The sequence below is a fragment of the Harpia harpyja genome, chromosome 13 (genome assembly GCF_026419915.1).
Source record: "Harpia harpyja isolate bHarHar1 chromosome 13, bHarHar1 primary haplotype, whole genome shotgun sequence".
In the NCBI taxonomy this organism is placed as follows: Eukaryota; Metazoa; Chordata; class Aves; order Accipitriformes; family Accipitridae; genus Harpia; species Harpia harpyja.
Window position 1 is genome coordinate 43,950,940 of NC_068952.1, and position 27,867 is coordinate 43,978,806.

Sequence of the window (27,867 nt, forward strand, 5' to 3'; positions counted from 1 at the left end):
CGCTATCGGGAAAGCCCTGCTAGCCGTAACCATGCAGCAGCCTCCGGCACCTCATCTGTTCTTTCAGTGATTAATCCTGTTATCAGTAATTAGGTGGAATGTCAAATAAGCAGAATGCTCTTTGAGGATTGGTGGGCGCAATTAGGAAAGTGGGAATGGGGCAAGCTCCAACTGAGCACTTCAAGGAAGGACTCTCCGTGTTGGGAGAGCATCTCAAAGGATGTGGTCTTCCAACTTGTTGAAGGAAGAGTTGTTGGTCCAGAGGGTCCCCTTGGATTCCACCTCCAGGTGAATTTGGGAAGGCAAAGTAACTATTGAGCTGTTTTGGGGCGGCTTATGTGCAAGGTGCATGCTGCTCGTGCAGATGACAAGGTATTTCTGTTTCTGAAAGACAGATTAATAAACCCCAGTGATGTTTGTATTTGCCTGTTTGCTTTCAGCTCACTGGGTGACACTTACCTGATTTGCTTTTTCCCTGTGAAGTTTTTGCCTCCATTTTCTGCAGCCTCCTCTGGGTAAACACTTTTCCCTTTCCACTATGGGATAAAATGGTCCCTAATTTAAGATGCATTACAACCTTTTGCTCTTATCCCCATTTATCTTTCTCTTAATGTTCCCACTTTCCAGGCTATTTAACGATGACTCAATTAGGACCCAGAGAAATGATTAATAACATTTTTCAGCTCCAAAACCAATGTGCTGCAATAGCGCAGGAGATTCCAGCTGATGGATGGTACAGGTGCAACTGGGTTATTTATTGACTCTTTGTTGCAAGGAATGGTTATGCAGAAAAAACTTGTTAACTACTAGCCTTGAAAATGAGAAGAGCCCTGATGCTCAAGATGGTCTCGTCCTTCTCCATCCCATCTCACTCATTGAAAATATCTATAAAACTGCAGTTTGTATCCTGGTGCTGACCCCAAAACATCTGGGGCTTATAGAGAATAAAACTTATTTCTACAGTAGTCAAGGTGGGTAAAGGGTTAGTACAAAAGATGCAGTTTGTGCTGACAGTCCTCCGATTGCCACTGTGCCACTCGTCAGCATCTGGCCTGCAAATAGCTCCTCGCAAAGGCTTATTGCCTAATGTTCGTAGCCACCACAGTGTAGCACTGCAAAGGAAACATCAGGAGAAATCAAAGCAATGCACTTGAAATCTTGCGCTGATGAAAATGCTTTTTTTTCCCCTTGTCCTAAAGATTTAAAGTGTATTTTTTAAAGTGTATTTTTTAATTCGCTGACAGCCAGCAGGGAAATGGGAAATAATCTGTGGCACCATGCTTGCAGCAATATCTTAATTTTAGCAAGAGCCCGGACCTCTGCCTCTCTCTTTGCAATGCTCGTGGTGACGTCCAACTAATCCGCATCCCTCTGTCAGGGCTGATGTGGGAAGTTGTGAGATGGACATGGCCATTAATGAGTTGGACAACGAGCCTGTTGCTTTGGCAGAAGCTTTTACTCGGAATTGTCCTCTCTTGTCTCATGGCCAGGTTTGGAATTGCGGGTGACAGCATCCCTTGCAGGAGAAGACCTTCTGGAAGAGTTTGTATGGCTATGGCAGTTTTAACACTCATATTTTGCAGGTGATCGGCCTCGTGATGGCTTGGCTGTATTGGCAAAAGCTCAACGAGATCTACTCCAAACTGGACACCGTTGACTTCAAGATCCTGGAGATGCGGGATTTCAGCTTCGGGGCGGTGGATCTGAGCGGCGCGGGCTGGTGCTGGTGTTTACCCAAGGAAGGAGGCTACATTCCTGTCAATGCTGAGGATGAGGAAGACGAGAAGGAAGAGGAAGGCACCATCTGCCACAGCAAAGTGTGAGAAGGTGGAGGACTGAAAGGCAGCTTGGAGCAAAGCTCTGAGGGAGGCGCCGGGTGTTGAATGTGGAAATAATGTGATTTATCTTCTCAGGTTCAGGAGATACTTTGGGAGAAACTGTAAAGTAACGCTGGAGGGTTATAAAAACTGCAATGCACCGTGCGGGCACGTGAGCTCCCCCGGGTCCTTTCGCTACCTTGCCATTTTGAAGCATTTGTACATCTCCTTATTTGGTTTTTAGGGGTTTTTTTACACAATAAATGTGACTACTGTCGTGTTTTGCAAAGTCGCTTCCACTCGCTGCATGCCAGTCAGGCCATCGGGGAGGGAAGCGGCACCATCATTATTGAACTTTGTGGTATCTTTATAGTTATATTTAGCCTGATCTCCTGAAAAATAGTGGCTTTATGGTAGATCCCCAGATGTGGCCAGAGCCCGGGTGTGCCCAGGGCCCAGAAAGACATAACTAAAGGAAAAAACGGAGCAGCTTGCTCTGCAGAGCCTTTCCAAAGGGCTTTTCCAGGAATCAGATCCCCAGGGAGGCACAACTTCCACCTCCTGGGGCAAGATGAATGTTTGGGCAAGGCTTGCACAGGGGGAAAACACCCGTTTCTGAAGGTTTCCAGCTCTTCCCCATGAACAACGGCTTTCAGTTTTTATCCCCAGGCAAGGAAAAGGAGAGCCTAGCAATTTTTAAAACAAAGACAGCTTTGTCGCGGCAACGTGCTGCCCCTGGAGATGGTGGTAACTCCCCTCTGCTGGAGACCAACCTCTAATGACCAGGTAAGGAATTACCTTTTATAGTATTTCATTTTTAGCACAACTTGGTGATCAAGGCGGCAATTCCCTCCCAGATCACTCGGAATATAGGAATTAAATAGCCGACGTGTCTTGCATCCAACCCCAGACCGGTAAGTTGAGCCACTTTGGGAAATGGGCTCGTAGAGGGAAACCTCAAGCAGATGAATTGCAAAAATACGAGTGTGTTTTTATTAAAAAAAAAAAACAAAAAACCAAAAAAAACCAAACAGTGAAACCCTCTGCAAAGGTCCCTGGGCTGCTCTGGTGCAGGCTCAGCAATAACCTACCGATGACAAAGCTTCCCCCAGCAGCCATAAGTCAAATGCAGAGGAGGGAGCATAGATCAGGGACCTGTTTTCTCTCCCAACGTACCCAAATCCCACGGGTACCCTGGGGCGGCTGTAGCTGCCGCATCTATCAAGCAAGAGGAATCATCTCAAAAGCGAAATGCAAAGAAAAAAAAGGTCTATTTTTCAGAAGAGCGATGTGTTTGCAGCACTGCTCGGCAAAGGAAACGTTGGGTTTATTAGTGGCATTTTTTATTAATAAGGGTATTTTGGAAGCCAGAGACTGGCTTCATTTAGCTGGATGCCCAAGCAGGGAAAAGTGGGTGAGCGCTGGGGTGTGACTGCTGGGCTCTGTCTCCCTCTTCTGACTGTTTCCAGGCTTTATTTTTTAACTAAACGACAAGCAGTCCTCAGCACAGGCCTGAAAAAACACTTTTGGAACTGTGGTTTTTTTCCGCAAATCACGTTGAAAACAGAGCTGGGAACCTCAAGAGCTGAGCGGTAGGGTTATTGAATTTTTTTAAAACAGTATGGCCAAAACTGGGGTTTTGGTTTTTTGCAAGTGAGGAAGGTAAAACCTGCAGCCCAGGGAAATCGGGTGAGCGTGATTGTTTAAGGAATAACAGGGTTGCTGCCTTTACCCAGGCAGCTCGTGGGCTCTGGGGATTTTGCTTTTCTTCCTTCTTCCCCGTCTCTCCAGGAGGTGTTTAGTAAAACCTTAAGAAATACAAACTGATAAATTCAGCCTGCTCTTTGTATTTCCATGTATTTGGAGAAAGAAAGTTCATTTCTATTATTTTCTCTTTATTTACAGGACAAGCAGCCACCAACATCTTTATTCCATTTTCCTGGCTGGGCAGAGCCCGCTGATGCTGGACCCCGGCACAGACAGCATTGAACCGGTCGGATGCAAGCAGGTTTTCATGCCTGGATTAATACCGGTTTTTGGCAGGTGGTGAGTGAAGGGAGATGGGGAGAAGTCGATTTATGCATCAGCTTGGGCACCCGGCTCCCCTGTTCCCACGGACAGTTGGTCTGCAAATGCCTGTAAAACAGGAAAGGTAGATTTAAGCAAGAGCATGAAATCATAAGTGTGCTTTGCAAAAGCTTCTCTCCCTCCTTACAAACATGCCTCCTAAGTCTAAATAAACAGGATGCCAATAATATTCCCTAATTCACCCTAAATTTTGCATCTTGAAATCACGGCTGCCTTGCTCCAGACCTGACCCTGCTACACGTGGAAGAGCAAATCTAATAAAACAGGAGCTGGGAAGAAAATGGGAGCAGGGATAAAGTATCAAACAGGTTTTGCTTTGCTTCTGCTGAGACTCTGGATCGTGCCATCAAATAATCTCCCCAGAGGCGAGAGAAAAGCCCCGATATCGGATGACCTTAATGCACAAACTCTGATTTCCCAATCCTCGTTTTTTAGTTTAACGATGAGGCCAGTTGTGACGAAGTGCCAGGCATTGCTTTGATGTGGATTTATTGATACCCCTGTTAAAAGGCTAAGTGGAGGGGAGCGAGCCAGGCGTTAAATAGAAGCGGACAGCTCGGGAAGCAAAGCAGGCATTCTCGTGTGACTGGGAGCTTGGTTTTCATGAAATGAAATTTACGGATGTTCAACACATTAAAAGCAAAGCACGGAAACTGCAAAATAATTCGTTGTGCAACCCTCATCAACACCTCCCCCTTCCCCAAACTGTATTTGATGGCCCAGGGGCTGATCCTATTGTCCCTAGGGGTTTTAGGAGCTTTCTCACTGATGTTGATGCTTCTCTGCACCTCCCTGATGAATTTTACTCCAATTCCTTAAGATCAGATGTACATGATATGGCACAGAGCAAAAAAATAAAAGCAGTTGCCCTCCCAAAGCCCTAGCGATCGAGCCAAAACTGATGCAACCCCCACCCCCCAACAACCCCAGAAGACACAGATCCTGCAAGCTGGGGATGGACAACTTGAATTTTCCTACATCCCAGTGGTCTGATATCTAGAAACCATCACTGCGCAAGACCAGGTCTCTGGTGGCTTGAATGTCCCATCCTCTCCGGAGGTCTATTTGCATCCCGTGATGCCTTTCTGCTCCCAAAGTCAATCAGTGTCACCCAAAATACATTTTAACCTGGGAGCTACAAAGCGTTTGGCAGTAGGCGTCGATACGATGGTTGCAAGAGCAGCTTTATCTCAAGGCAATCTGGGCTCCCGCACCCACCAGCACCCGTGACTTTATTCTGCGGCCCCGTCCATCCTCCGATTTCTGAGCATTTTGGGGGAGCTCAAGGTGAGTTTATTAACAGTAAAACTTGGTTTTGTGGAACTGAGAGCTGGTGGGGGTAGTGGGTATTTGAATTGACAAAGATAACAGCGCTCTCCTTTTCCTCCCCTTATTTCTAGTGCACTTACAGTCATGTTTTCCAACAGTTATAGTCTGCGTCGTGCTTGTGTTTGTATGCAAGGATTTTGGGGGGGGGGGAAGCTTTATATGTAAAAAATTAGAGGAAAAAATCCTAGGCTATATGACTCTCATAAATCAGCCATAATCAATCAGGACGTTTCATTTATCAGTGGATCTAACAAAGCGTGGGTTTATCAGAAGATGGGTTATTTTTGCTGCCCAACAGAGCTGTGGTAGAGCTCTCACAGCCAAGCTAGATTGCAAAAGAAGTCATATCTCTTCCCAATATAGACCCAGCTGAAGGGTTGTGTATCCCCATCCGTCATCTGGAGACCCCGACCTAGTGCTGAAGCTCGTGGGGAAATCTCTTTTGGGGGGCTTTGTGGCACTTCATCTGTTAGAAGATACCTGGTCATTTTTAGAGCAAAGATATTTATGCCTGCAGCTGGGTGGGTATTTCATGGTTTCTTCTGCCAGCACCAGTTTCCTAAAATCCTCAGAATTAGCCCCATAATGTTATTCCCAGCAAGCCAAGGCTTGTGACTGATGTTATCCCTTAATACACCCAGGTTTGGGGCACTGTTGTCCCTCCAGAGGTGTTTGCCCCTAAAATAAATTGGTTCCTGCACCTGTGCAAAAAGTGTTGAGTTAACGTGGTCCAAAAAAAAATCCCAAATCTGTTATGTTAAGAGGTGTCTTCAAATAGCAACTGGGTTAAGGCTGGAGCCTGTATTGGGCTAAAGATAGTCTTTGCCTTGGGGGAAAATGGGTCAATAATTGGGCAACCCAAGCAGAGCCAACCTGGCCAGCCCCGGACCTTTCCAGCTATTTAGGTGCACACCCCCTTCACTTTATATTTTTAACCTATTTGGCTTGAATTGAGATTTTTTCTTGCCTAAAATAGATGGATAATGATATGATATTGCCATGGATGCAAGCAGCCGGAACGAGGGACGCGGAGAGGCTGGCTCTCTGACCGCTCTCAAAGTGACTTTGGGAGGCATCGACCGGGCTGCCATGAATAGTAACTGTTCTCCCATCCAAGTCAAGTGTGAAAGGCAATCACTGGAGGTCAGATAATTAGGAGATTAATTAGCATCCGTGGCAAAATCCAAAGAAACTCGTATGGGGAATAAAAGAGCAGGTTTGGAGGAAGATACCTGGAAGCGGCAGCGTGTGTGCGGTGTAAAATCTGTGCTTAGGAGATGGGGAAAAATGAACTCTGCTTCTGCAAAACCCCTTTTATCTGTGCAGGTGCCCCCTGAAAATTAAACGGGTGCTTATTGCCAGCAAGCAACCCCTGTTAACTGAACTTGTGTCCGTAATTGTATCAGCAAATCTCTGCAATAATCTCTCACGCTTCACTTACGCCTTCCTTTGAGCAGCAGAAATAAGAGACCAGAGACGTAACCCCGGTGAAATTTATCCGGATTTTCTTCAATATGGGGAGAGCGGAGGTGGAGCGCAGGCAGGGCTGGCGCAGAGCGAGGCAGGGCTGAGAGCTTGCCGAGGCGAGACGCGGGCGCTTGCAGGAGGTGCCGGAGGGTCCCCGGTGCATCCGCAGGGAAGGTCCCGGCTCCCCAGTGCATCCAACCCCGGCCGGGAAGGATTCCGTGATTTCACTGGGATCACGCGTGAAGGATTCCCATAGTGGGGAGCACCCGCCGGGCGTGCAAAGAGCTGTTCCCCTGCCCAGCACCCTTTAAAATCTCTCTCCTTTCTCCTCCCCACAGCTCAGCTCTCTCCAAGCAGCGGGACCATGCTGGAGGATGAGGATGGGATGAGCGAGAGAGGGCTCAGCAGCTCGAGGAGGAGATATGAAGATGAGGAAGGTGAGCGAAACCTTGGGGATGCCCCAAATGGCAGCGGGGTCTTTCCTGCTGGCTGATGCATCGGATCTCCTGGCGCTCAGCTCGGCACATCCCATGCGCAACATGGGAAAAGCTTCTGTGGGTGCTTTAAGCCTGGTGGGAAGAAGGCAAATATTTCCCTGGCTTTTTTCCTAAAGCGTATTTTTTTTTTCCCCCCTCCCCTCTAGATTACCACTCCATCTACATCGGGGTGCCGGTGCCGCGGGGCTACCGGAGGAAACGGCGTCGGCGAAGATCTGCCTCCAGCCGGGATAGGACGAGCGAGAGCGAGCGGCACTACGAGCGCCAGGATCGCTCCGACACCGATGATGGTGGCCACGGCTGCTACGAGAGCGGCAACGACAACGCCAGCAGGACCAGTGAGTCACCCTCGGGCTTCCCGAAAAAGCAGGAGGGCCTTTGCAGCGTCATTTAATCCAGGATTAAATCGCCCCCATGCACCTAGCCATGTTGCTTGGTCTGGTGTTTGCATTTGGCACTGCTTTTCCTGATGCTTCGCAGGTTTATTTTTCCCTGTGGATGTCTCTGAGAGCCGGGCATGGGGTGTGAAATGGGATTTGAGGCTGCGTAGGTGATGGGTGGGCTAAAAAAGAGGTTGTCTTTGCCCTTGGGTGGTTGCTAACGAAGAAATCCGGGTACAGCGGGATCCCGGCGGTGCAGACGTCCTCTGGGCATCACACCTTGTTCCCGACAGGCTTTTGCCCAAGGCTTTGCCCGGTCTCGTTAAATCTCCTTAGCGAAGATTAACATTTTGCACAGCAAAGCAGCTGTCGATCTCTTGGGGTTGTTTGGGTTTTTTTTCAGCCCCCCTATGGCAATTTGCATTTGGTTTTATGTCGAGCAGACCATGTCGCGGCTCAGCAGAGTGGGCAGAGGCTCAGCTTTGCTTTTGCCTACAGAAGAAGTTTTCCTTTTTTTTTTTTTTTTTTTTTTTTTTTTTTTTGCATGGGGAGAGGTTTTTTATTTGCAACGGGCTTTGCTTGCAGCTCCTTCATGCCTTCGGTGGTGGCGCGAGCGGGACCACGTCCCCTCCTTTCCGCAGGCGATGAATGCCACCGGGATCTAACACTGGGCTGGTTTGGGGGGGGTGCAAAGTCATTTTATGGAGGAAAAACACCCCAAAAAGCCTCAACTCTATAGCAGCCCCGCTTTCGCCCAGGAAATATCCTTCACTGGGGTGTTTTTTCCCAGAAAAATTCTCTGCCCTGAGCTTGGAGGGGGTTTTCCTACCCCGTTCCAGCTGAGAAACAGAAACCCGCCACAAAATAACTCCAAACCTTTGATTTCTGTCTTCCCACCTCTCCCTCCCCTTTCTCACTCACGCCATCCCGCTGCCACCCAAAGCGCTCACCTCTCCTACACGCATCCCGTTTGATTTGGTAACTTCCCATCATGAGAGCCAAAGGGAAAGGAAAGTGCTTTATATTCTCTATAATCTGCTCCTTAAGCCTTGGGAGTTTAACAAGCCTGAGTGGATAAAGGAGGAAGTTTGGGGGTTTGGTGTTTTTTTTTTTTTTTGTACCGTGCAGCGAAGGTTTGGTTTAGCCGGGAAGAAATGGGGGAAAAAATGGAAACAATTCCAGGTAAGTTATTTCCATCGCTCTTTGGCGTCCGTGGCGGGGGGAGGTGGAAGGGAAGAAAGGCTCCTTTTTTTTTTTTTGCTTTGCTTTTCCCTTGTTAAAGCAACTTGGGAGCCTGCATGGTGTTGGGTTGAGAGCTCGCTCAGGGCTCCAAGCTCCAAAGCTCACCCCAAAAATATAAGGTGGGGGGGACCTCTATCAGCTTCCACTGCTCCCCACCAGCAAGGAAGCAGAAAAGATGATATTTGGAAGGAGAAAAGTCTCCCAGACCTGGGGGTTTCTTGAACAGGAATGGAGCATCTAATCCCATGGGATGTGCACCCCAGTTTCCTCTTTTTTTGGGAGGGAGGGGACCCTTCTGAGCCATGAAACCCTGGGGAAAGGCTGTCGTGTGTTCAGAAGGACCACAGCAGCGGATGGTTAATGAGCCAGAGCCTTCAATAAGGCTCAGTCCTGCTGCCCAGCTGGACTGCAAAGCCCGGGCGGTACCACGTTCCCCCATCCCCCATTTTATCACCTTTTTTAATTGTACCTGTGGCCAGAGTGGGATTTTTCGTTTGGGAAAGCATTGCTAGGCGAGTTTTTACTGCTCGATCAAAGTTGGGGTGTGAAGGGCCCTGTGCACCTCAAATTAAAGGGGGTATAAATCAGTGCGACTGGTCCGTCCTGTCCGATGACCCGCAGAAATGTAGGTTCTTGTGTACATAAAATTATCCTATATTATCACCAGCGTTACTGCTGAGCTAATTCTGCGGCTCTGGGCTTGATTCGGAACCCACCATGGCTGAAATCACAGTGGAGGTTTGATGGGTGTAAAGCAGGAATTGCAGCTTTGAGTGTTTTCCCATCATAAAAGCTGGTTCGGGGAGGTACGGATCTGCTCTGGGCACCTGTTGAACTGTGTCTTGCAAGAAATAGATGCCAATTTTAGGGTGGCTTTGTGGGTTTTGGCCAGTGTCGCTGCAGCAGTTTTACTCTTGCGTTCCCCAGAGGTGCCAAGCCCTGGACACCGCTATACAGTATATCCTCCTAAGCGAATACCTGCTGCTTCCCGGGATTAATTTAGGTGCTGGATCATATTTCCAGGAGGAAAAAAAAAATAAAAATCACCCAGAACTGGGTTGTAACCAGATGCCGGGCTGGGTGCTTTCCCGGGCACGAAAGGGTCCTCCAGGTGAATAAATCCCATGAATTTTGGCTGCGTAGCCAAGCCCCAGCATTGTTGGTTTAGCAACCGGCTCTTTGCTCGGGTCAGTGAGCGGCGGGGAGAGGCAGCTGCTGCCGGGAAGCACATGTTATGTGTTGAGAGATAGGTTTGTTCCTTAAACTGGGGGACGATGGGGAAAAAAAGCTTAAAAATCCCTAAAAAGCTCTTTATGCGCAAGCTTTCCTTTATTTTTTGTGGTTTCTAGCGGTTAAAGAGTGTCACAGCCCTGACACCCCAAAATGAGTTGCTGGGGGGACCCTCCAGCAGGTCGAAGCAGGAGGGACCCGTTCTTAAGCACCCGAGGGGGGAATTCGGGCAGAGCTGGGAGCAGCAACCACCAAGTCGAGGATTTGCAAAGCTCTAACCCCTCCGCCACCACCTCCTGCAAAATTGCAAATTCTCCTTTTTTTACAAATGCATCCAGAGATCCCACCCCGGGGTGGCTATTCCCAGCAAATTCCCTTTTTTTGTGGTCCAGCTTATTGCGTTTGCAGCGAGTTTGGGGTTTTGCAGGAAATTCAAGGTTTGGGCTCAGAGCAAAGCAGACGGCGTGAGGCTGGGGGCGGGGGGGTTACTGGTATTGCACCGATTTCATCCCCTCTTACGCGAACAGCACTTAGGCTTAAAGAGCCTGAAGCCCTCCAGGCATGTAGCCCAGCTCTAAAATTAACAGGAATATTAATAATCTTAATAATCATAATAATGAAGCTTATGGAAGTGGAAGGAGGACTTGACAACAGGGCTTTAGTCCTGGTGGTGGGGCTTAAAGGGCTTAAGCAGTTAAGCAGGCTCAGCCTAGAGCGCAAGGGACATCCTATTCTTTCACAGCCGCCGCGACTTGGGTTTCGTCTCCTTTGGTGAGGAGACAGGGCAATATTCCTGGTTTTTCCGCCGCTTGCGCACAGCAATTTAATTACCTGCTTTTTTGCGTACCGTATCACCCAACTTTCTTATTCCTAGGTTTGAGAACAGAAAGATTCTGCTAGCAAAGACATTTTCCGAGATGGATTAACTCCTGCTGTATTAGGAGAGGGCTAAGACCCAAGATTTTATTAAAAATACACCATTTCCACGGAGCCTGGAGTAGGGCTGATTTTAACCTCTTGTTTGAATAATGGGGCAACTGGGGAGCGGTCCCATCCGTGCCACGTCCAGGTTCATACCCTGGTGTTTGATTCCTCCCTGCGACCAAATTTAGGAGGCTTTGCTAGAAAAACACGGGAAGATGGAGAGGGTTAAAAGAAAACCCAGCCTGGCTTTTTTTCAGGTGGAGAAGGCAGGTCCATCACCTTCCCGTGGCTGCAGGGAATGCACCAAAGATGAAAACCCCTTTTCCCATCAGTCAGGAGGTTTGCAGGAGGGTGACATGTCACCGCTCCCCTTCCCGAAACACACTGTGGGGAGCAGGAGGCACTAAGTGCCCTCCCCAGCCTGGCTGGTTATTTGCAGCAAGAAGCTGGATTTTTCCTGCAGAAATGGTAAATTTGTATTATTCCCCTCAAATGATACACGTTCCCCTCGGGGATCCAGTGGAAAATCGTGTGCCCAGTACTCGTGCATCCCGATGCGCAGTGTCAGAGACCGTAAGGATTTGGTTGCTGATGGCAGGCGGCTCTAACCTGGCAAAAACAGGCTCTGTGGTAGGGAAAAATGTGGGATACGCCATGGAAATGGGGCACATAATGCTCCTGGAAAGGGAATTGTATATTGGGGTGGCCACATTCCTCAATTCCCAGCCGGGACCTACATATTCCCTTCCTAGCTGCTATGCAGTCTCCACTCATCCTTTCCGCCAGCATTCCGTATCTCTTTGCACAGGGATTTTGGGACACAACCACTTAGAGTTTCCCCACTCCTCAATGTCTCTCACCTTTATAATTTCCCTCAAAATCTCCTTTTTTGACCCCAGGATCCTAAATAGCCCTACAGATCCCTTTTTACCCCTCCAGAGCTTTCCATATGGGAATGGCACAGGATCACGTTGTCTCCAGCCGATGGTAAACCTCTTTTTTCCTTCCCCCCGGCAGTGTCACCAGCTGCCGAACGCCTTCGCTACATCTTGGGGGAAGACGATGAGCCTCCCAACCCCACGCTCTTCACGGAGATGGACACGCTCCAGCACGACGGCGAGGAGATGGAGTGGAAAGAGTCAGCCAGGTGAGGCTTTGGGTTGAAAAGATCCCCCCCCTAAATATCCCTGGGTGGAAACAGGGTCAGGGAATGAGCATCATTTTTAATGAGGTTAAAAAAGCCATGCTTGAATTAGGGAAATGCAGAAAACATGGTGTTTTGGGGGGCTTTGCACGGCAGCTGCGGCCTGCCGAGGAGGAGGAGGGAGAAGGGAGGAAGATTTCCTATCTTGTCCAGCGTCTCCCCAGGTTGGATCGACCCCAGAGCTGGGGTTTTTCCCATTCCCAGTTGTAGCATGAGAGCAAAGCCCTGCAGAAAGGGCTGGGAGGGTGAAAAAAACTGGGGTAACATGCTGGGAAACTGGAGAATTAGAGCAGAGAGCTGGGAAATGGGAATAGGGGACATAAAGAACATTTTCCCAGGTCTTCCCCTCCCCCAAATTTTGCTGACCAGGCCAAGAGTTAAACTTCTCCCACCCCTCAAGCAATAATAATAATAAAACCCCACCCACTACATCTTTAATAAAAGTATTAGAGGAGTTGCAAGTGGCGTTCGCTTTATTGAATTAGGAGCTTATCCAAGGGAAAAATCTCAAATCCTAGTGGGATTTTCTCTTCCTAGCCTTGGCTGTGCAAGGGCTAGTAGGGTTGGGGTTTTTGAGGGGGACATTTGGGAAGGGAGTCAGGGATGCTCATGGCACCCCGAGCCCTTTCTTTTCAGTAGCACATGCGGGATTTCTGAGTCTGGGTGTGGAGGTTTGCCCGAGGAATGGGGAGTGAGCAGGATCAGGCCCTGAAGGTGCTCCTCCTATCTCTTGGCTGGTTATTTGCATCACCAAAAATTTGGAAAGTTCTTAAGCATCCTCCTGGTTGGTGTCCCTGCTCAAAACACAGCCCAGGGGTGCTGTTGCTAAAATCCTTTATTTTTCAACCCCCAATTTTGCATAGGTCTGTATCTACTCATCCCTCCCCACTCCCCAAAGAGCTCAGAAGGCAAAAAATCAGCACTTGTATTGGGATTTTCATCAGGGAGATGGAGGTTTCCAAATTTGCCCCGGGAGGACGGAGGTTTCTCAAGTCCCGGATTTCCGCTCTCTGGCGAGGAGCGGTTCAGCCTCTTTAGCCGCAGGAGAGCAGCTCCTCGGTGGGAGCAGTGCTACCTGCGGCTAAATCCACAAGAAATGGAAAGAAATGGAAATAAAGCAGCTGAGCGCAGCAGGGAGATGGGGTTTTGCCGTAGCCTTGGCGAAAGCATCATGGGATGCTGGTCCCGGGGCAAAGGCGTTGCTGGAAACGTGCCTTGAGTCCCGCACGCCACCCCAAGCTGCCACCCCGTCTGCACGCTAATAACCCACTTTCGGCAGGAAGACGGGGTAAAAAAGAAACGAAAAGCGACCTAATCGGCTTTGGGCGAGCACTAACGGGGCTTAGTGGGTGCTATGGCGGGAAGCTTGAATTTCCTCCCAGTAAAAGCAGTGTTGTTTAAAGGGCTGGAGAAGGGGTTTCTGCAAAAAAATTGGCGTAGGGAGCTTTGGATTGATGGGCATTAGGGCCAAAGTTTTTATTTTTGGATGTGCTGGGGTTTTGTCCCCAGCACAAGACCATTCCTGGCACTCCCAGATGATATTTTCGGGCTTTTTTAGTAGGGACACATGGCATTTTCTCTTTGCAGCAGCATCTTAATGCAGCCCCAGCAGCCGATACAATCCCAGACTTTCCCCACCCTTCCCCTGCAGCGTTCAGGAGCCATCAGCTATTTCCAAAAACCCTTCTCCTCCTACATCCTTTCCGTCTGTGCCCTCTGCGGCGGCAGGAGCCCAAATCCCAGTTGTACCAGTTAAAAGTTGTAAGGTTAAGCCCTGTGAAGGCTAATCCATAGAGCCTGCAAACCTCCTGTAAAGGAAAAGCAGCTTTCTTCCCCAAATTGACGTCTTGCTGAGAGCTCCCTGCCCTCCCCAGAGCCTGAGCCCCGTTCCCGGGGAGCTGGGAGAAATCAGTCAACGTTCCTGAATTTGCTCTGAAGTCTTTGGTTTGTAAAACTAAGGAATGGAGGTGGAAGGGCTGATTTCCAAGGGCTTGCAAACCCTCTCGTCTCCCACTGTGGGAATGAAGCACCCAGGCTGAAGTCTGAGTGTTGCTAAGAAATTAAAAAGACATTTGCAACGCCCTGGGTTTTTGCTTTCTTGCGTGCACGGCTGGTCCATGTGGGTGCGGATCCTGGCTAAGGCAAGGTCAGCTCCACGGGAAAACCGCCCAAATCTCGCAGGAGCAATTTGAGGAGGGTGAAATCTGCAGGGTTGAGTTCAGTGATGGAGCCGAGAGGTTTTGCTCCGCTCTGCAACCATGCAAGCAGCACTTCGTCTAATGACATTACTTGATTTCTCCATTCCCATCCTGAATAACAAGCAAAAACTTTGCAGGATGATTTAATTCAGGCTTCCAAAGCCACCTGCAGAAGGGCAACTCCACAGGAAAAGCAATTCTCTTCTCTTCTCATACACCATCCCCACCCTGTGCTCATCCCCATGGTTGCTGCTGTCATTTCAGGTGGATAAAGTTTGAAGAAAAGGTGGAAGAAGGTGGCGAAAGGTGGAGCAAGCCCCACGTGTCCACGTTGTCTTTGCACAGCCTGTTTGAGCTGCGGACGTGTCTACAGACAGGAACGGTGCTCCTGGACTTAGATGGCTACTCTTTGCCCCAGATTATAGGTAGGAGCCAGCGGGTATCGGTGGTTTCGGATGGCTTTTTCTCCACGTCCTGAAGTGCTGGGAACAGATTTAAATGCATTTACTTGCTACATGCAACTATAAACCAACTTGCACAGGAATAAGCAAAGACAGGAGTTGAGAGCCATCAACTTGGTTCAATAAGTGTTGTTATCTTGAGCTTTCTGGGAGGGTTTGCAGTGGGGGAACCCATGCACCTCCCTTGTTTGGTGCTTGCAGATGATGTCATTGAGAAGCAGATTGAGGACGGTCTGCTCAAGCCGGAGCTGCGGGAGAAGATAAGCTACGTGCTCCTCAGGAAGCACCGTCACCAAACCAAGAAGCCAATCCACCGGTCTTTGGCCGACATCGGCAAGTCCGTCTCCTCCAACACAAGTGAGTCCTTGGGGTCCAACCTGTGCCCGATTGCATCCTTGAGACTTTGGTGAGCAAGCCCGGGGGAGGAAGATCTCAGGAGAATGAAAAGGGGAAACCCAACCTTTTGGGGCACCCGACTATTTACTGCATTGAGAAAGACCCCAAAAGCTCTGCCATTGGTGGCTTTAAGGGTGGGGGGGTCATTGGGAGCCAGAGGCCAAGGAGATGTCTGCTGAGATGGACAACGGCGTTGTGTGAGGGACAACGGCGTTGGCGGTCGCTCGGCCAAGGGGCTTTCTGGCAGGGCAGCCTACAGACAAATCCAGTCTGCTCCGCGGTTGAACCTGCCTATTTTTGAGCCATTATAAAAGGGCATTTGTTTGTTTTCACGCTAGATTATTTACTTAGGTTTAAACAGAGGTCATTTGGTGGAGCCCGGGATTTGCCGGGCTTCGGCTGCTCCCCCGGTAGCCAGAAACAGCAGCGCCCGAGCTCAGAGCGCACATGGAAGAGGCCATCAATAAGCAATATTGCCACCCCGTGGGCATCCCCAGGTTTCAAGGCAGCCATCATCCACATTGGAGGACTAGATATTTGAGCTAACGTTTGCCCAGAAGCTCTCAAAACGGAACAGGACTTGGAAATGTTGTGGTTAGTCCCTGTAGATAGGGAAAATAGGGGCATCTTTTGTGTTTCTGGTTCCTTGCTGAGACGATGGCATTGCTTTGAGTTTGCAAACAGGGACGCCAAGGAAAAGATGGTCATTGGCAGGAGCAGAGGGGTCCCTCACGTTTCTTGTGCCAACGGCAACTCTGTGATATTGGAATAAATGGCACCGGCACATTGAAAATAGGGTCATGGCCAGTGGGAATTTCATAATTATTTTTAGTGGGTTTAACAAAACAAAACAAAAAGATGATAGATGCTGTGGTTGCAGCTGCTGTCTCGGAGAGATGCAGAGCAGCTCAGCAAAACTGGTCCAGATGGTTTTCCAAAAGGAAAACACAGGGTTTGGAATTCAGGAGGTTTTCTGAGAAAATGCTGGGCTTAACACAGAAAATGCATGGGGGAAAAGGGAAGTCTTTATAGTGAAGTAATTCAGTTTAAACATCTGAGATGAAAAATGGGACTCGTCACCAGTTTAGGGAGGAGAAACGTTAACGTGAAACTTGGTGGTGGCCAATGTAAATATTTTGAAGTGAGGAGTTCACAGCAAATTTCAAGTGTAGGTTTCTTTGGAGAATTATGAGATTAAAAAGCTGAAGTGTTGGGTCTTCCCAAGTAACAGAAATTGCACTTCTGAACCTATTTATAGCCTCGAAGAGAGCATTGGTGGGGCGTGGGGTGGTGCAGGCTCCTTGCACGGAGCCTCTGCAGCGGGAAGACTTGGGTGAAGGCCGTTTATTCTTTGCTAATGGGAAAATGACTATGGGTGGGATAAAAGCGCAAATGAGAGTGGGAGGGAAAGGCAAATTGCTGGTGTATCAGCACTGGAAGGTTCACATCTGTGCTGGGCAGCTGCTTTTCAGCCCGGCCTCTTGCCTTCAGCATCACCCAACGGTTCCCCATGGCACCTGCATCTCTTCTAACGTCTCCTTTCCCCCAGCCCGCAGCCCCGTCCGGAGCCCGGCCGCCGGTGCCGCCTTCCACCGCTCCACCGAGGACCTGCGGATGCGGCAGAGCGCGAGCTACGGCCGCTTGCGTAAGCCGGGGAGGGCGGCGGGGAGGCAAAAACGGTCCTAAAAGAAGCAAGACAAAAAAAAGATGAGGTTGCAATATGAGGGTGGGCGATTGCAATTACAAGGGGATCCCACCACAGCCATAAATGAGATGTGGTTGGTGTAACTACAGGGTGACTGATATCAGAAAAACTCATAATCTTGGGTTTTCATCTCATTGCACCTGGTTTGCAAAGCCAGCTATAATAAAAAATGTTTTTCTTCCTTTGCGCTGAAGTCCTCCCACCACGTTTTCTCCTTGCACGTGGGGCTGAAATTCGGCTGCGCATCACGGGGCAGTTTTCTCACCTTCTCCGTCTTATCTCCATCAGGTCACGCGCAGAGTCGAAGCATGAACGACATCTCGGACACGCCGAGCACCGACCAGGTAATCACCCCCCAAAACATTAGTGCGATGCTGTGAGGAGCATCTCCGACACGACCCACGATGGGGCGGGGGCTCTGTGGTTGTTAAGGTCCATGTGAGCCTTGTGCAGCTTTGCTCGGTCAATAACCACACAGATTCCTAATTACGGAAATTAATACATGTATTGATCCCTGCTAACTCATGGGGAAGCTGTCCCAGAAATAGTACCTGTGCTTGCAAATTGAACACAGAATGAGGGATATGTGAGGATGCTGATGTAGCTTGAGATCCTTAGGGTGGGGAAAAAAATTCCTTAAAATCTTTAGGTAGGAAGGGAAAGGTGCTTGGAAGAATGCGGGGATTCTAAAAGAGCCTTTGCTTGGCTGGGTAAGGGCAGGTTGCAGCGGGTAAATCCCAGCCAAGCACTTGGGTCCGCAAACGTGAATACAGCTCTCGAGATAACGGTCTGTAAATATAGAGGCAGGTTCCATTTTTCCCTCCGTTTGCAGCGTGATGGACATGGGATTTCTTAATGCAAAGCTCAGCTGAGAGTCCATCGGGGGCTTTTCCCCCCCGGTTTGCTTTGCATGGGAGAGCTGGGAAGGAGGTCAGGTTGCTCGGGCAGTTCATGGGCGGATCTGTGCTTGGAGATGCGATGGATCAAGAGGCTTTTGTGCTGTTCTTTTGCTACATGTCCCGTCCCCATCCCAATATCAAGGCTATTCATCTGGGAACTGTTGATGCATTATATGGGCTTTGCTTTGTTTCTATTTGTGCGTGATTTCAGCATAAACCTAAGGGAAAATTAAACAAAAGGTGGGTTTGTAGGGGACAGTACAGGATAACAGCTTGCTTTTCCCCAGGGATGTCCTTGCTGGGCTTACCTGGGGTGATGCAGTTTAGGGGAAAGCGAAGGATGGAAGTTCGTGTGTTGCTGGGAGCCACGGGACGGGGCTGCCACAATATCAGGGAGGCAGAAGGTTTCGAGGGCACCTTCCTAAATTAGAGCTGCAATAAAGCAAGCCAACTGCCCACTATCGAACCCCAAATATCAGCCTCCAGCAGTGGGGTGCGGAGGGTTAATCCCAAAATATGCAAAGCATTTAGGTTTAATCGCCCTATTAGGCCCACTACAAAGGGACTTTTTAAGTGTTACATGAAGCTTAGTGGTCACTGTTAACTCCTGCTCTTGCTTATTCCAAGCTGCATTGGAGGAGTTGCTTTATTATTATTTTTTTTTTTTCCATTTGGGTTTAAAAGATTAGAAAGGGGAGAGCTTGCTGCCCGGCTCACATGCCTCCCCTCATGCTGGCATATAGATTATAATAACACCCTGCCTGGGTTGGTATTGAACCCTTTTAGACTAGTAATGAAAGAGCTGCAGGGGAGAAGAGACCCGGGGAACAAATCCATGAACGAGGTTTCCTACTTCCATTATTTGTTCCTGCTCCAAGGATGAGATTGGGGGAAAATAAGCTACAAATACATCCCCCGTGCACAGTGCCGAGCAGTGTTTCTGCATTATATAGGGTCTTGGGGGAGCCTGGGGCTGCAAACAGACTTGTAAAAATGCATGCTGGCTTGCTCCAGCATCCGTATTTTTTGGCTCAGATTTTCTGCAGGGCGATTGCATGGGGTTTTCCTTGCGTAGACCCCAATGCTGCAAAGCACCTTTTGCAAACCACCCGGTTGCTCACTGTGTTACGGAGCCCCAAGAGTGTGATTTCAAGTTAATCTCGGCCTTAGTGATGGTTGTGAATAATGAAGAAATTCAGCTTTATGAATTCTTGCTGGTTTATTCTTGGATACGGCTCTTGAATCCCCACCTCTGGGAGTCCTGGGACCATCAGAGATCAAGAGGTTTGAGCCTGCGGCTTCAGCTTTTGCATTCAGGATGTGGAAAAGAGGGGGAAAAGCCAAATTTTGGCAATCGCTCCCTTTCCCACCCTTGTCTTTCCAACAGCTGAAGAACAAGTTCATCAAGAAGATCCCAAAGGATGCAGAGGCCTCCAACGTGCTGGTGGGAGAAGTGGAGTTCCTGGAGAAGCCCTTTGTGGCTTTCGTGCGGCTCCTCCAGGCGACGATGCTGGGAGGGGTGACGGAGGTGCCCGTCCCCACCAGGTGAGCGCAATTCCTTCAGGTCCGAAGCACGAGTGGTCTCACGACACGGATGCCAGTGGTTCAAGGTTGCCAGCTCTGTGCCTTTCCCTTCCCAGGTTCCTCTTTATTCTCCTTGGTCCCGCGGGAAAAGCCAAATCTTACAATGAGATCGGCAGAGCCATCGCAACCCTCATGGTGGATGATGTGAGTAGATGCAACACCCGGCCCTTGCTCGGAACCCCCCTGCTCAGAGCCAAGAAAAAAAAGCAATTTTCATCCTATTGCCCAAACGAATGAGCTTTAAGGTCCTATAATGACACGGGACATGTGCGTGCTGGACGCTGTTCCTGGGCTGACACCTCTCCTCTCTTGACCCCCAGCTCTTCAGCGACGTTGCCTACAAAGCCCGGGATAGAGAAGACCTGATCGCCGGCATAGATGAGTTTCTGGATGAAGTCATCGTCCTGCCACCTGGCGAGTGGGACCCCAACATTAGGATTGAGCCACCCAAAAAAGTGCCCTCGGCTGAGAAGAGGTAGGTGGGAGGCGTGGGGCCAGCCCCAGCCCTGTGGCCATCCCCATCTCTCCTGTTTTGGAGACGCTGGAGGAGGAGAGCAGCTTTGCTTTCCTTCATCCCTAGAAAGAATCTGCGCAAATTTTCCAGAAATGCTGCTTTTTCAGCAGATTTTGCCCCCAGATCAGCTCACAGCCGTTTCCACTGCAAAAGTCTTCATTAACCACCTAGGCTGAGCAAATCCAGCTCTTGATCTTTCCAAATTCACCCCCAAACCCAAGCTCTAGTGCAGATGGAGAGCTACACCATGGCCTTGCTCATGGTCCCTGCATCAGGACCGGCTTGGTAGGGCAGGTGCCGTGGCCGACGCCGATGGCTCTCTCCCACAGGAAATCGGTTTTCTCGCTGAACGAAGTGGGGCAGATGAACGGCACGGCCGGTGGGGCGGGCGCCGGGGGTGGCGGAGGAGGCAGCGACGATGGGGAGATGCCTGAAGTTCACGAAATCGGGGAAGAGCTCGCGTGGACCGGCAGGTGAGCAGCACCCCAGCACCCATCAACATCTCCTGCTGGCTCACCCCGTGGTCTCCTGGGGCACGGAGGGGTGAAATCCTTTTGGGCGCAGGCTTTTGCGCAGCACCGTATCTATTTTGGTGGAAGGCACGTGCATCTGGTCCTTGGTGGTGTCTCTCCAGGTTTTGCGGTGGCCTCTATTTGGATATCAAGAGGAAGCTGCCCTGGTTCCCGAGCGACTTCTATGAAGGCTTTCATATCCAGTCCATCTCTGCTATCTTGTTCATCTACCTGGGCTGCATCACCAACGCCATCACGTTTGGGGGCTTGCTTGGGGATGCTACAGACAACTACCAGGTTGAGTCCAAGGAGAGGGGCTCACGTTGGCTTGGGGACAGCAAGTAGGGATGGGATGGGACGGGTTGGGATGGGTTTTACTCTCCTTGTGCCATGCCAAGCTTTAATGCTGGGGATGGAAATTCATTGCCAAGTGGGACTGGGAGTTCTGAAATACCTGCAGGATGGGAAAACCCATCTCAATGGCAATGCCAGGAGCAAGGGGACACGGCCCCAACAGTCCTATATGGGTCCAAGCAGAAGTCCTTAATTCCCGTCTCCATCAGGGGTATCCATGGGGATGTAACGTGGTACAGCAACACCGTAACGCTGGATTTGATCCATCCTCAGGGCGTCATGGAGAGCTTCCTCGGCACGGCGATGGCAGGCTCCATGTTTTGCCTCTTCGCTGGGCAGCCGCTCATCATCCTCAGCAGCACCGGCCCCATCCTCATCTTCGAGAAGCTGCTCTTTGACTTCAGCAAGTAGGTGCTGGGCAATGCTGGGGGGAACCGGGACCCATCCGTACTGGGATGGGAGCTGTCCTCCAGCCCACGGCGTGCATTCAGGGGGCTGCTCTCGCCTTGTCCCCGCTTTCAGAGGCAACGGCATCGACTACATGGAGTTTCGCCTCTGGATTGGCTTGCACTCTGCCCTACAGTGCCTTATCCTGGTGGCCACCGACGCCAGCTTCATTATAAAGTACATCACCCGCTTCACAGAAGAAGGCTTCTCCACCCTCATCAGCTTCATCTTCATCTACGACGCCATCAAGAAGATGATCGGAGCCTTTAAGTACTATCCCATCAATTCGGACTTCAAGCCCGACTACGTGACCATGTACAAGTGCGAGTGCGTTGCTCCTGACCCAGGTGAGTACACATCTTTTTCGGCGCCAGATGGGGAAGATGAAGGGGGTGGGGGGGTCCCGCTGTGGATAAATCCCACTGGATCGTTGGCTGAGGACATGGAAGGAGGCAGCTACCCGGTCAGTGTGGGGTGGAGGGACCTCGTCCTCCTCCTCTGAAGGTGTTTTTGGGCAAGATGGAAGAAAAGCCTTGTCCCCCATGGATGAACATGTCAGTGCTTGCCGGGACGTGGTGAACGGTGCCGGAGAGCTGGGGCCTCAGCCTGGAGCAGCCACACCTGGATGGATAAAAAGGAAATATGGAGAAAAAAAAAAAAAAAAAGACATTTTAGATCATTAATACCAGCCTGCTGCCAATGGAAACTTATTCTCCAGAAAATATGCTGGAGGGGTTTTGTCTTCCCTAGTGTCTGGGACACCCCGGGATGTCCCAGCTGGGTGTGGAAACCTCCTTGGACTGTTTTTTCTTGTCTTTCTAACTCCTTTTCAAAAAGGAGAGGCCGTCGGGCTCTGAGCAGACGGTCTTTTGATGGCTCCAGTGGTTTTGCTCTTGGATAGACGTACCGGATGATCCCTGGTCCGAATCGTGCAGCTCAGATGCTCCCACGGCCACCTGGAAGGGAGCGGAGATCTTCGCTTTGGGCTAATCGCAGCTACTGCCTGCTCTCAGACGAGCTGAATTTACTTAAAAAGTCTAAATGCTAAGAATTTTGGGGAGTATCAGCTGCAGACAGAGGAGGCAGAGAGGTGTGATGGTGAAGCTCTCCACAGAAATAAAAGCATCTAAGATCTGCCACACAATGTGTTCTCAATATATCTGTCATTGCAAGAAGAGTTCTTACCTACCACGATGGAAAAAACATTTTTTTGCTTTAATTTTTTTTTTCCCTCGATTTCTGTTTATCAACCATGCGCTGAGTGACCGGTTCCCATTGGATTTTGAAAGCCCCGCAAGCAGTGGGGAACACCTGGAGATGACACAATCCTTTCCAAACCAAAACCCTCCCAAATTTGACCTGCAGGAAAGCGAAGCCCAGTGCCCGACACAATCCCTGGGGGGCTGAAATAGCCCGAACGGGACCGTGACCGCCTCCATCCACCCGCGTGTGCCGGCATCTGCCCGGCAGCACCCACCGCCGTGGCTTAATGCAGGCGGAAGATGAAGCCTTTAGCCTCCAGGGAGGTCTCCCCCTTTTCCAAGCCCCCATCCCAAGCAAAACCCGGGCAGCCGAGGGGCATTTGCACCCCAAAAACCTTAAACCTCTTTGCAACCCAGCCCCATTCCTTGCCCTCGCTGCCCTGGGCACCCAAGGCAGCGGTGTCCGCATTGGATTTTCCATTCCTCTAGATATTGAGAAATTATGTTTATTCCCCCCTACATCCTTTTTTTTTAATCTTTTTTTTTAATTAGTTCTGATTTTTGATTATTATAACTGATTTGTACCATATTTGTCTCTGCTGCACACATCAATTTGGGCTGATTTCAATCTCAAGTGAGTATCACCTTCTAAATATTAAAACTATTTTAATATTTGATACTCTTCCCCCGTGGGGGTCTTGTTGTTATTTTTTTTCCATGTATTTTACTTTTCTCTCTGCTCTGCTAAAAGGGTTTATGTAGAGCCCTTAGGGGTCCTCTCGTAAAATACCACCAGTGGTATGCTACCCTTTAAGTTGTAGAAATCACAAATAAGGCTGGTTTCTGGAAAAATAAAAGGTTATGAGGAAAAAAAAAAAATGTTTTTAACGCTGGGTTTGCCAGCGCCATTTCCCGGAGCCCGGTTTCGGCAGCCCCGGGTTCTCTTCTTCTAACCCAGCAATCGCTTCTCCTTCATTAATCCTCGGCGCCGGGGATGGAGGCGGCAGGTCGGGGCAGCCGAAATTCCCGCTTGGTGCAGGAAGAGGATGGACCGGAGGGAAGAGGGGGGGCAGGGCAGTCCCGGATCACGCTTAGGGGCACCCATAAAGAACATGGGTGCTCCTGAAGCCACGGAGCTGCGTCACCCGAAGAGCCGAGCGGAGCCACTTTTTGCACTGGAAGAGAAGGTGCCGGGGCTAGAAAGGATGGATATTTTGCAGTGAGACACCAAAACACCCCTAAAATATTTTAAAAAATAAAAAAACAAATAAGAAATGTAAATTGGGCATGATTGGGTGCCACCTCTCCAAAAATAACAGGCTACTTTCTCAGTCTTCTACCCCCCTGGTTTTAAGACGCGGGTGTTGGGATGCTCGACCCTGCTGCCGGCGGCTTCCCTGGGAAGCCCCTGAAAATTTTAGGAGCTGGGAAGCTCCTAGAAATACTTCCTCCCCCCCCGGCACTTGCCAGCCCTGGAGGGAGAAGCCGCCAAAGGAGAAGCCGTGTTCTCCGCCGACGCATGGGATTAATCAGGGAGAAGTCGCTGCGGGGTTAGAAATCGGGGGTTTTCTCCCCAAATCCCAGTCCGCCCTCGGGATGCCGATCCCCGCGCGGCTCTCGGAGGACGTGCTCGACCCCCTGCGTTTGCTTTTATGCCAGCCGGGCTGAGCCGTGCCGCTCTGGGCGAAGCCTGGCTGCTTTTAATACCGAAACCTCGATATTAGCCGAAAACCTCAATAACAAACTCCTTTCCTGCAGCCAACGCGACCTTGTTTGATGCTTCAGCTCCAATGGCACCAAACACCACTAACGTTTCTCTGGTAAGCGGGTTTGCTCATCCCGACGGGAAATTTGGGACAAGGGCGGGCAAATCCCAGGGACTTCTACATCCGGGGAGCGACGCGCGCCAGCTCAGAATGAGGGAAACGTGGGATTTGCCTTGATTTGGGTTCACAGTTGGGCTCGGCAGCACCAAATCCTCGCTTTTTTGCCCAAATTAATAGCAGCTCCGGGGTTTTCCTGTAGTTATGGGGCTCCCGGTGGCAGCAGCCCTGGGAAATAGCCCTTTCCTTGCACGCTGCAATTACTTAAAATACTAATTTGGGGGTTTTGGCCAGGAAATACCTCTTCCCTTGCATGCTGCAGTTGCTAAAAATGCTGATTTTGCTTTATGTGGCTGGGAGATACCTGTTTCCTTGCCTGCTACAATTGCATAAAATGCTAATTTTGCTTTTTTTGGGGGGGGGTTCTCCCCAGTACAATGCTATTAACCTAACAGCTCTGGACTGGACTCAGCTGAGTAAGAAGGAATGTCTCAAATATGGTGGCAGCTTAGTGGGGAAATCCTGTAAATTCGTGCCCGACCTGGCCCTTATGTCCTTCATCCTCTTCTTCGGGACCTACTCCATGACCTTGACCCTGAAAAAATTCAAATTCAGCCGCTATTTCCCCACCAAGGTAAGGAAAGTGCTGGGTTTTGCCCTCCTCTTTTCCAAAAGGTAGGAAAAACGGGAGCTGTTGGTCTCTTTGCTAGATGCAAAATGCTCCAGGAAAATAAATCTATATTTCTAGGAGACATCGGTAGCAATTAGGGGAATCGTCCTCAAGCTTTTAGCCACTGATTTGGCTCTTGCATGCTGAATAACCCATCACCTTGCGATGCAAAGGGGAAAAAATTTGCATTTTGTGGGTTATACCCGGGTTATCTGTGGGTGAGCGGAGCTGGAAAGCCCAGGGAAGGATGCTGAAGCAGAGGCAAACCTCTCCATCCCATTAATTAACCTTTCCATCCCATTAATTACCCTTTCCACCCCCATTTCCCCGTCTTGCCTCCAGGTCAGGGCTTTCATTGCCGATTTTTCCAATGTCTTCTCCATCCTGCTCTTCTGCGGAGTGGATGCCTGTTTTGGACTGGACACCCCTAAGCTCCATATCCCCAGTATCATCAAGGTTCGGCCGCACCGGCGGGGACCCCTCACCTCTCCGCCCACGCTCTCTTTCCAGCTCCTCTCCGGTTTTGGGGGAAAATCGCGGCTCCTGCGGTGTCCGGGCACCTTCTTACAAGCTACTTTGTCTTTTCTGGGGGAATATTCTAATGCTGTGACTTTTCTTCCTTTCTTTTTTTGTTGTTTTTTTCCCCCTCTTCTCTTTCTCTCACTCCTGGCAGCTGCGTAAACTTATTAGCGATTTCTCTATCTTTATGTCCATACTAATGTTTGTGGGGCTGGATGTGCTTTTCGGACTCAACACCCCAAAGCTCCAAGTGCCTACTGATTTTAAGGTAAAAAAAAGGCAATAAAATCCCTTTCCGGAAGCGTTGCCAAAAATTTCTCTTCCCCCTATCCAGGGTATCGCTGTTGGTGATGTGGGGAGTCCCGATGAGCATCTGGGAAAATTTGGGGGTTGAGGCGCGTGGATGCTGGGGGTGATTTGGGTACCGATGTGTGGTGGTGGCATTCAGGGATGGATACGGGATAGGATGATGCTCAGAGGTTCGGGGGTGATGTGGGGCTTCCCGAAACGTCAGCGCTTGGGCTTTTCCCCCTCTCTGACCCATGCCCGGGCTCAGCCGCGGTGTTCAAACCTCCTCTCTTCTCGCTCAGCCCACCCGCGTGGACCGAGGGTGGTTCGTCTTTCCCTTCGGGAAGAACCCGTGGTGGGTTTACCTGGCGAGCGCCCTGCCCGCCCTCCTCGTCACCATCCTCATCTTCATGGACCAGCAGATCACAGCCGTCATCGTCAACAGGAAGGAGCACAAGCTGCGGGTGAGCGGGGACTCGTCCCATGCTCGGGGGCACAGCATCGCATCGGGTACTGCCTGCATCCCCGCGAGCGCCCGCTTTTGGGGCTTTGCCCCGGCTTGGCATGCTCTGCAAAGCAGGGGCTCACCCTTCCCTTTCCAAGCTGTATTTTTGGGGTGAGAAAGCCTCCGGGGTGTGAAATTCACCCGATGCTGTAGGTAGCATGGTGATGTGGGGTGCGCTGCAGCAGTGCGGGGTGCACTGCATGGGGATGCGGGGTGCAGCGTGGCAATGTGGGGTGCATCAGGGTGATGCAGTGCGTACGGGAGCAATGCAGGGTACTTCGGGGGTGCATGAGCGCAATGTGGGGTGCACTGCAGCAATGATGGGTGATGCAGGGTGCACTGTGGGGGATGCAGGGTGCACCATGGCAAAGTGGGGTGCGTCAGGGTGATGCGGGGTGCAGCGTGGCAATGCAGGGTGCATCAGGGTGATGCAGGGTGCTGTGCCGTGATACAGGGTGCACCATGGCGATGCAAGGTGCACTATGGCAATGTGGGGTACATCAGTGCAATGTGGGGTGCACCACAGCAATGATGGGTGTACCAGGGTGATGCAGGGTGCACTGTGGTGATGTGGGGTTCATCAGGGCAATGCAGGGTGCACCATAGCGATGTGGGGTGCATCAGGGTGACACAGGGTGCTTCAGGGTGATGCAGCATGCGCTGTGGCGATGCGCGATGTTTCAGGGGGTGCACTGGAGGGGAAACCCCGCTTTGCTGGGCTCTGGGGTGGATATAGGAACAACTTCATGAGTCGTGTTGCCCACCCTGACCCTCCTGGGTGCTGTGTTGCAGAAAGCAGCGGGTTACCACCTGGACCTGTTCTGGGTGGGCATCCTCATGGCCGTCTGCTCCTTCATGGGGCTGCCCTGGTACGTGGCAGCCACCGTCATCTCCATCGCCCACATCGACAGCTTGAAGATGGAGACAGAGACCAGCGCCCCGGGGGAGCAGCCCCAGTTCCTGGGTGTCAGGTGAGGAAGGCTTGGCCGTGCTCTTCCTTGGGGTGGGGGGATAATCCAGACGCAGCAGCGGGTCCCGCCAGCACGGCCTCATCCCGCTTCTCTCGCCATTCCAGGGAGCAGAGAGTGACTGGCATCATCGTCTTTGTGTTGACGGGGATTTCTGTCTTCCTGGCCCCTATCCTGAAGGTAAAACATCCCTGTTCCCTCATCCCCATTCCCTCCCTGCAGATGTTTGGGGACCTGGGAAGAAAAAGCTGGATTGCCCCCCACCCCCGTAGCCCCCAGCATTGGTCCCCATCCTCGGGAATGAGCTGCCACCTTCCTTGGGGTAAGCGCCGTGTTTTTTCCATGTCCCCAGTACATCCCCATGCCAGTGCTTTACGGCGTCTTTCTGTACATGGGCGTTGCGTCGCTGAACGGCATCCAGGTAAGTGCTCCTCCTCCTCTTTCTCCTTAATGGCCATGAAGAGATCCTACACCGAAGCAAAAAGGGGGATTTTGACCTGAAAATCTGCATGCGTCCAGTATTTCCAGCTGCATGGGACAGCAGACATCCAAAACCCTTCAAGAAACGTCGAAAAGCCCCAGATTCCCCATTTTGGGGATTAAAGAGGGTTTATCTGGGCAGCCTGGGGAATGGGGCCGAGGGC

At 50.5% G+C, this 27,867-nt stretch overlaps 2 protein-coding genes across 10 annotated transcripts in view; both read left to right on the forward strand.

The window, feature by feature from the left end:
- Positions 1-2,106, forward strand: part of LOC128150492 (tetraspanin-15-like) — a 90,141-nt gene extending 88,035 nt beyond the window's left edge. The window contains exons 8-9 of one of the 2 annotated variants that reach the window (XM_052806711.1): positions 1,584-1,827; positions 1,914-2,106. In XM_052806711.1, coding sequence (XP_052662671.1) covers positions 1,584-1,823 — 240 coding nt within the window. In that variant the 3' untranslated portion in view covers positions 1,824-1,827; positions 1,914-2,106. Of the gene's footprint in view, positions 1-1,583 lie in introns of both variants that reach the window. The other variant, XM_052806712.1, reaches the window with a different exon arrangement.
- A 1,956-nt stretch (positions 2,107-4,062) lies between these two features.
- The window catches only part of SLC4A5 (solute carrier family 4 member 5), a 28,608-nt gene continuing 4,803 nt past the window's right edge, over positions 4,063-27,867 (forward strand). The window contains exons 1-23 of one of the 8 annotated variants that reach the window (XM_052806704.1): positions 4,082-5,192; positions 5,598-5,717; positions 7,045-7,138; positions 7,345-7,536; positions 11,992-12,121; positions 14,641-14,801; positions 15,039-15,194; positions 16,783-16,878; positions 17,227-17,282; positions 19,225-19,382; positions 19,478-19,565; positions 19,742-19,896; positions 20,265-20,408; positions 20,570-20,744; positions 21,075-21,208; positions 21,324-21,595; positions 24,209-24,270; positions 24,707-24,907; positions 25,617-25,730; positions 26,053-26,214; positions 27,048-27,226; positions 27,331-27,403; positions 27,576-27,644. In XM_052806704.1, coding sequence (XP_052662664.1) covers positions 7,066-7,138; positions 7,345-7,536; positions 11,992-12,121; positions 14,641-14,801; positions 15,039-15,194; positions 16,783-16,878; positions 17,227-17,282; positions 19,225-19,382; positions 19,478-19,565; positions 19,742-19,896; positions 20,265-20,408; positions 20,570-20,744; positions 21,075-21,208; positions 21,324-21,595; positions 24,209-24,270; positions 24,707-24,907; positions 25,617-25,730; positions 26,053-26,214; positions 27,048-27,226; positions 27,331-27,403; positions 27,576-27,644 — 2,850 coding nt within the window. In that variant the 5' untranslated portion in view covers positions 4,082-5,192; positions 5,598-5,717; positions 7,045-7,065. Of the gene's footprint in view, positions 5,193-5,597; positions 5,718-6,847; positions 7,139-7,344; positions 7,537-8,396; positions 8,761-11,991; positions 12,122-14,640; positions 14,802-15,038; positions 15,195-16,782; positions 16,879-17,226; positions 17,283-19,224; positions 19,383-19,477; positions 19,566-19,741; positions 19,897-20,264; positions 20,409-20,569; positions 20,745-21,074; positions 21,209-21,323; positions 21,596-24,208; positions 24,271-24,706; positions 24,908-25,285; positions 25,400-25,616; positions 25,731-26,052; positions 26,215-27,047; positions 27,227-27,330; positions 27,404-27,575; positions 27,645-27,867 lie in introns of those variants that run through there. The other 7 variants (XM_052806707.1, XM_052806702.1, XM_052806705.1 and 4 more) reach the window with 7 other exon arrangements.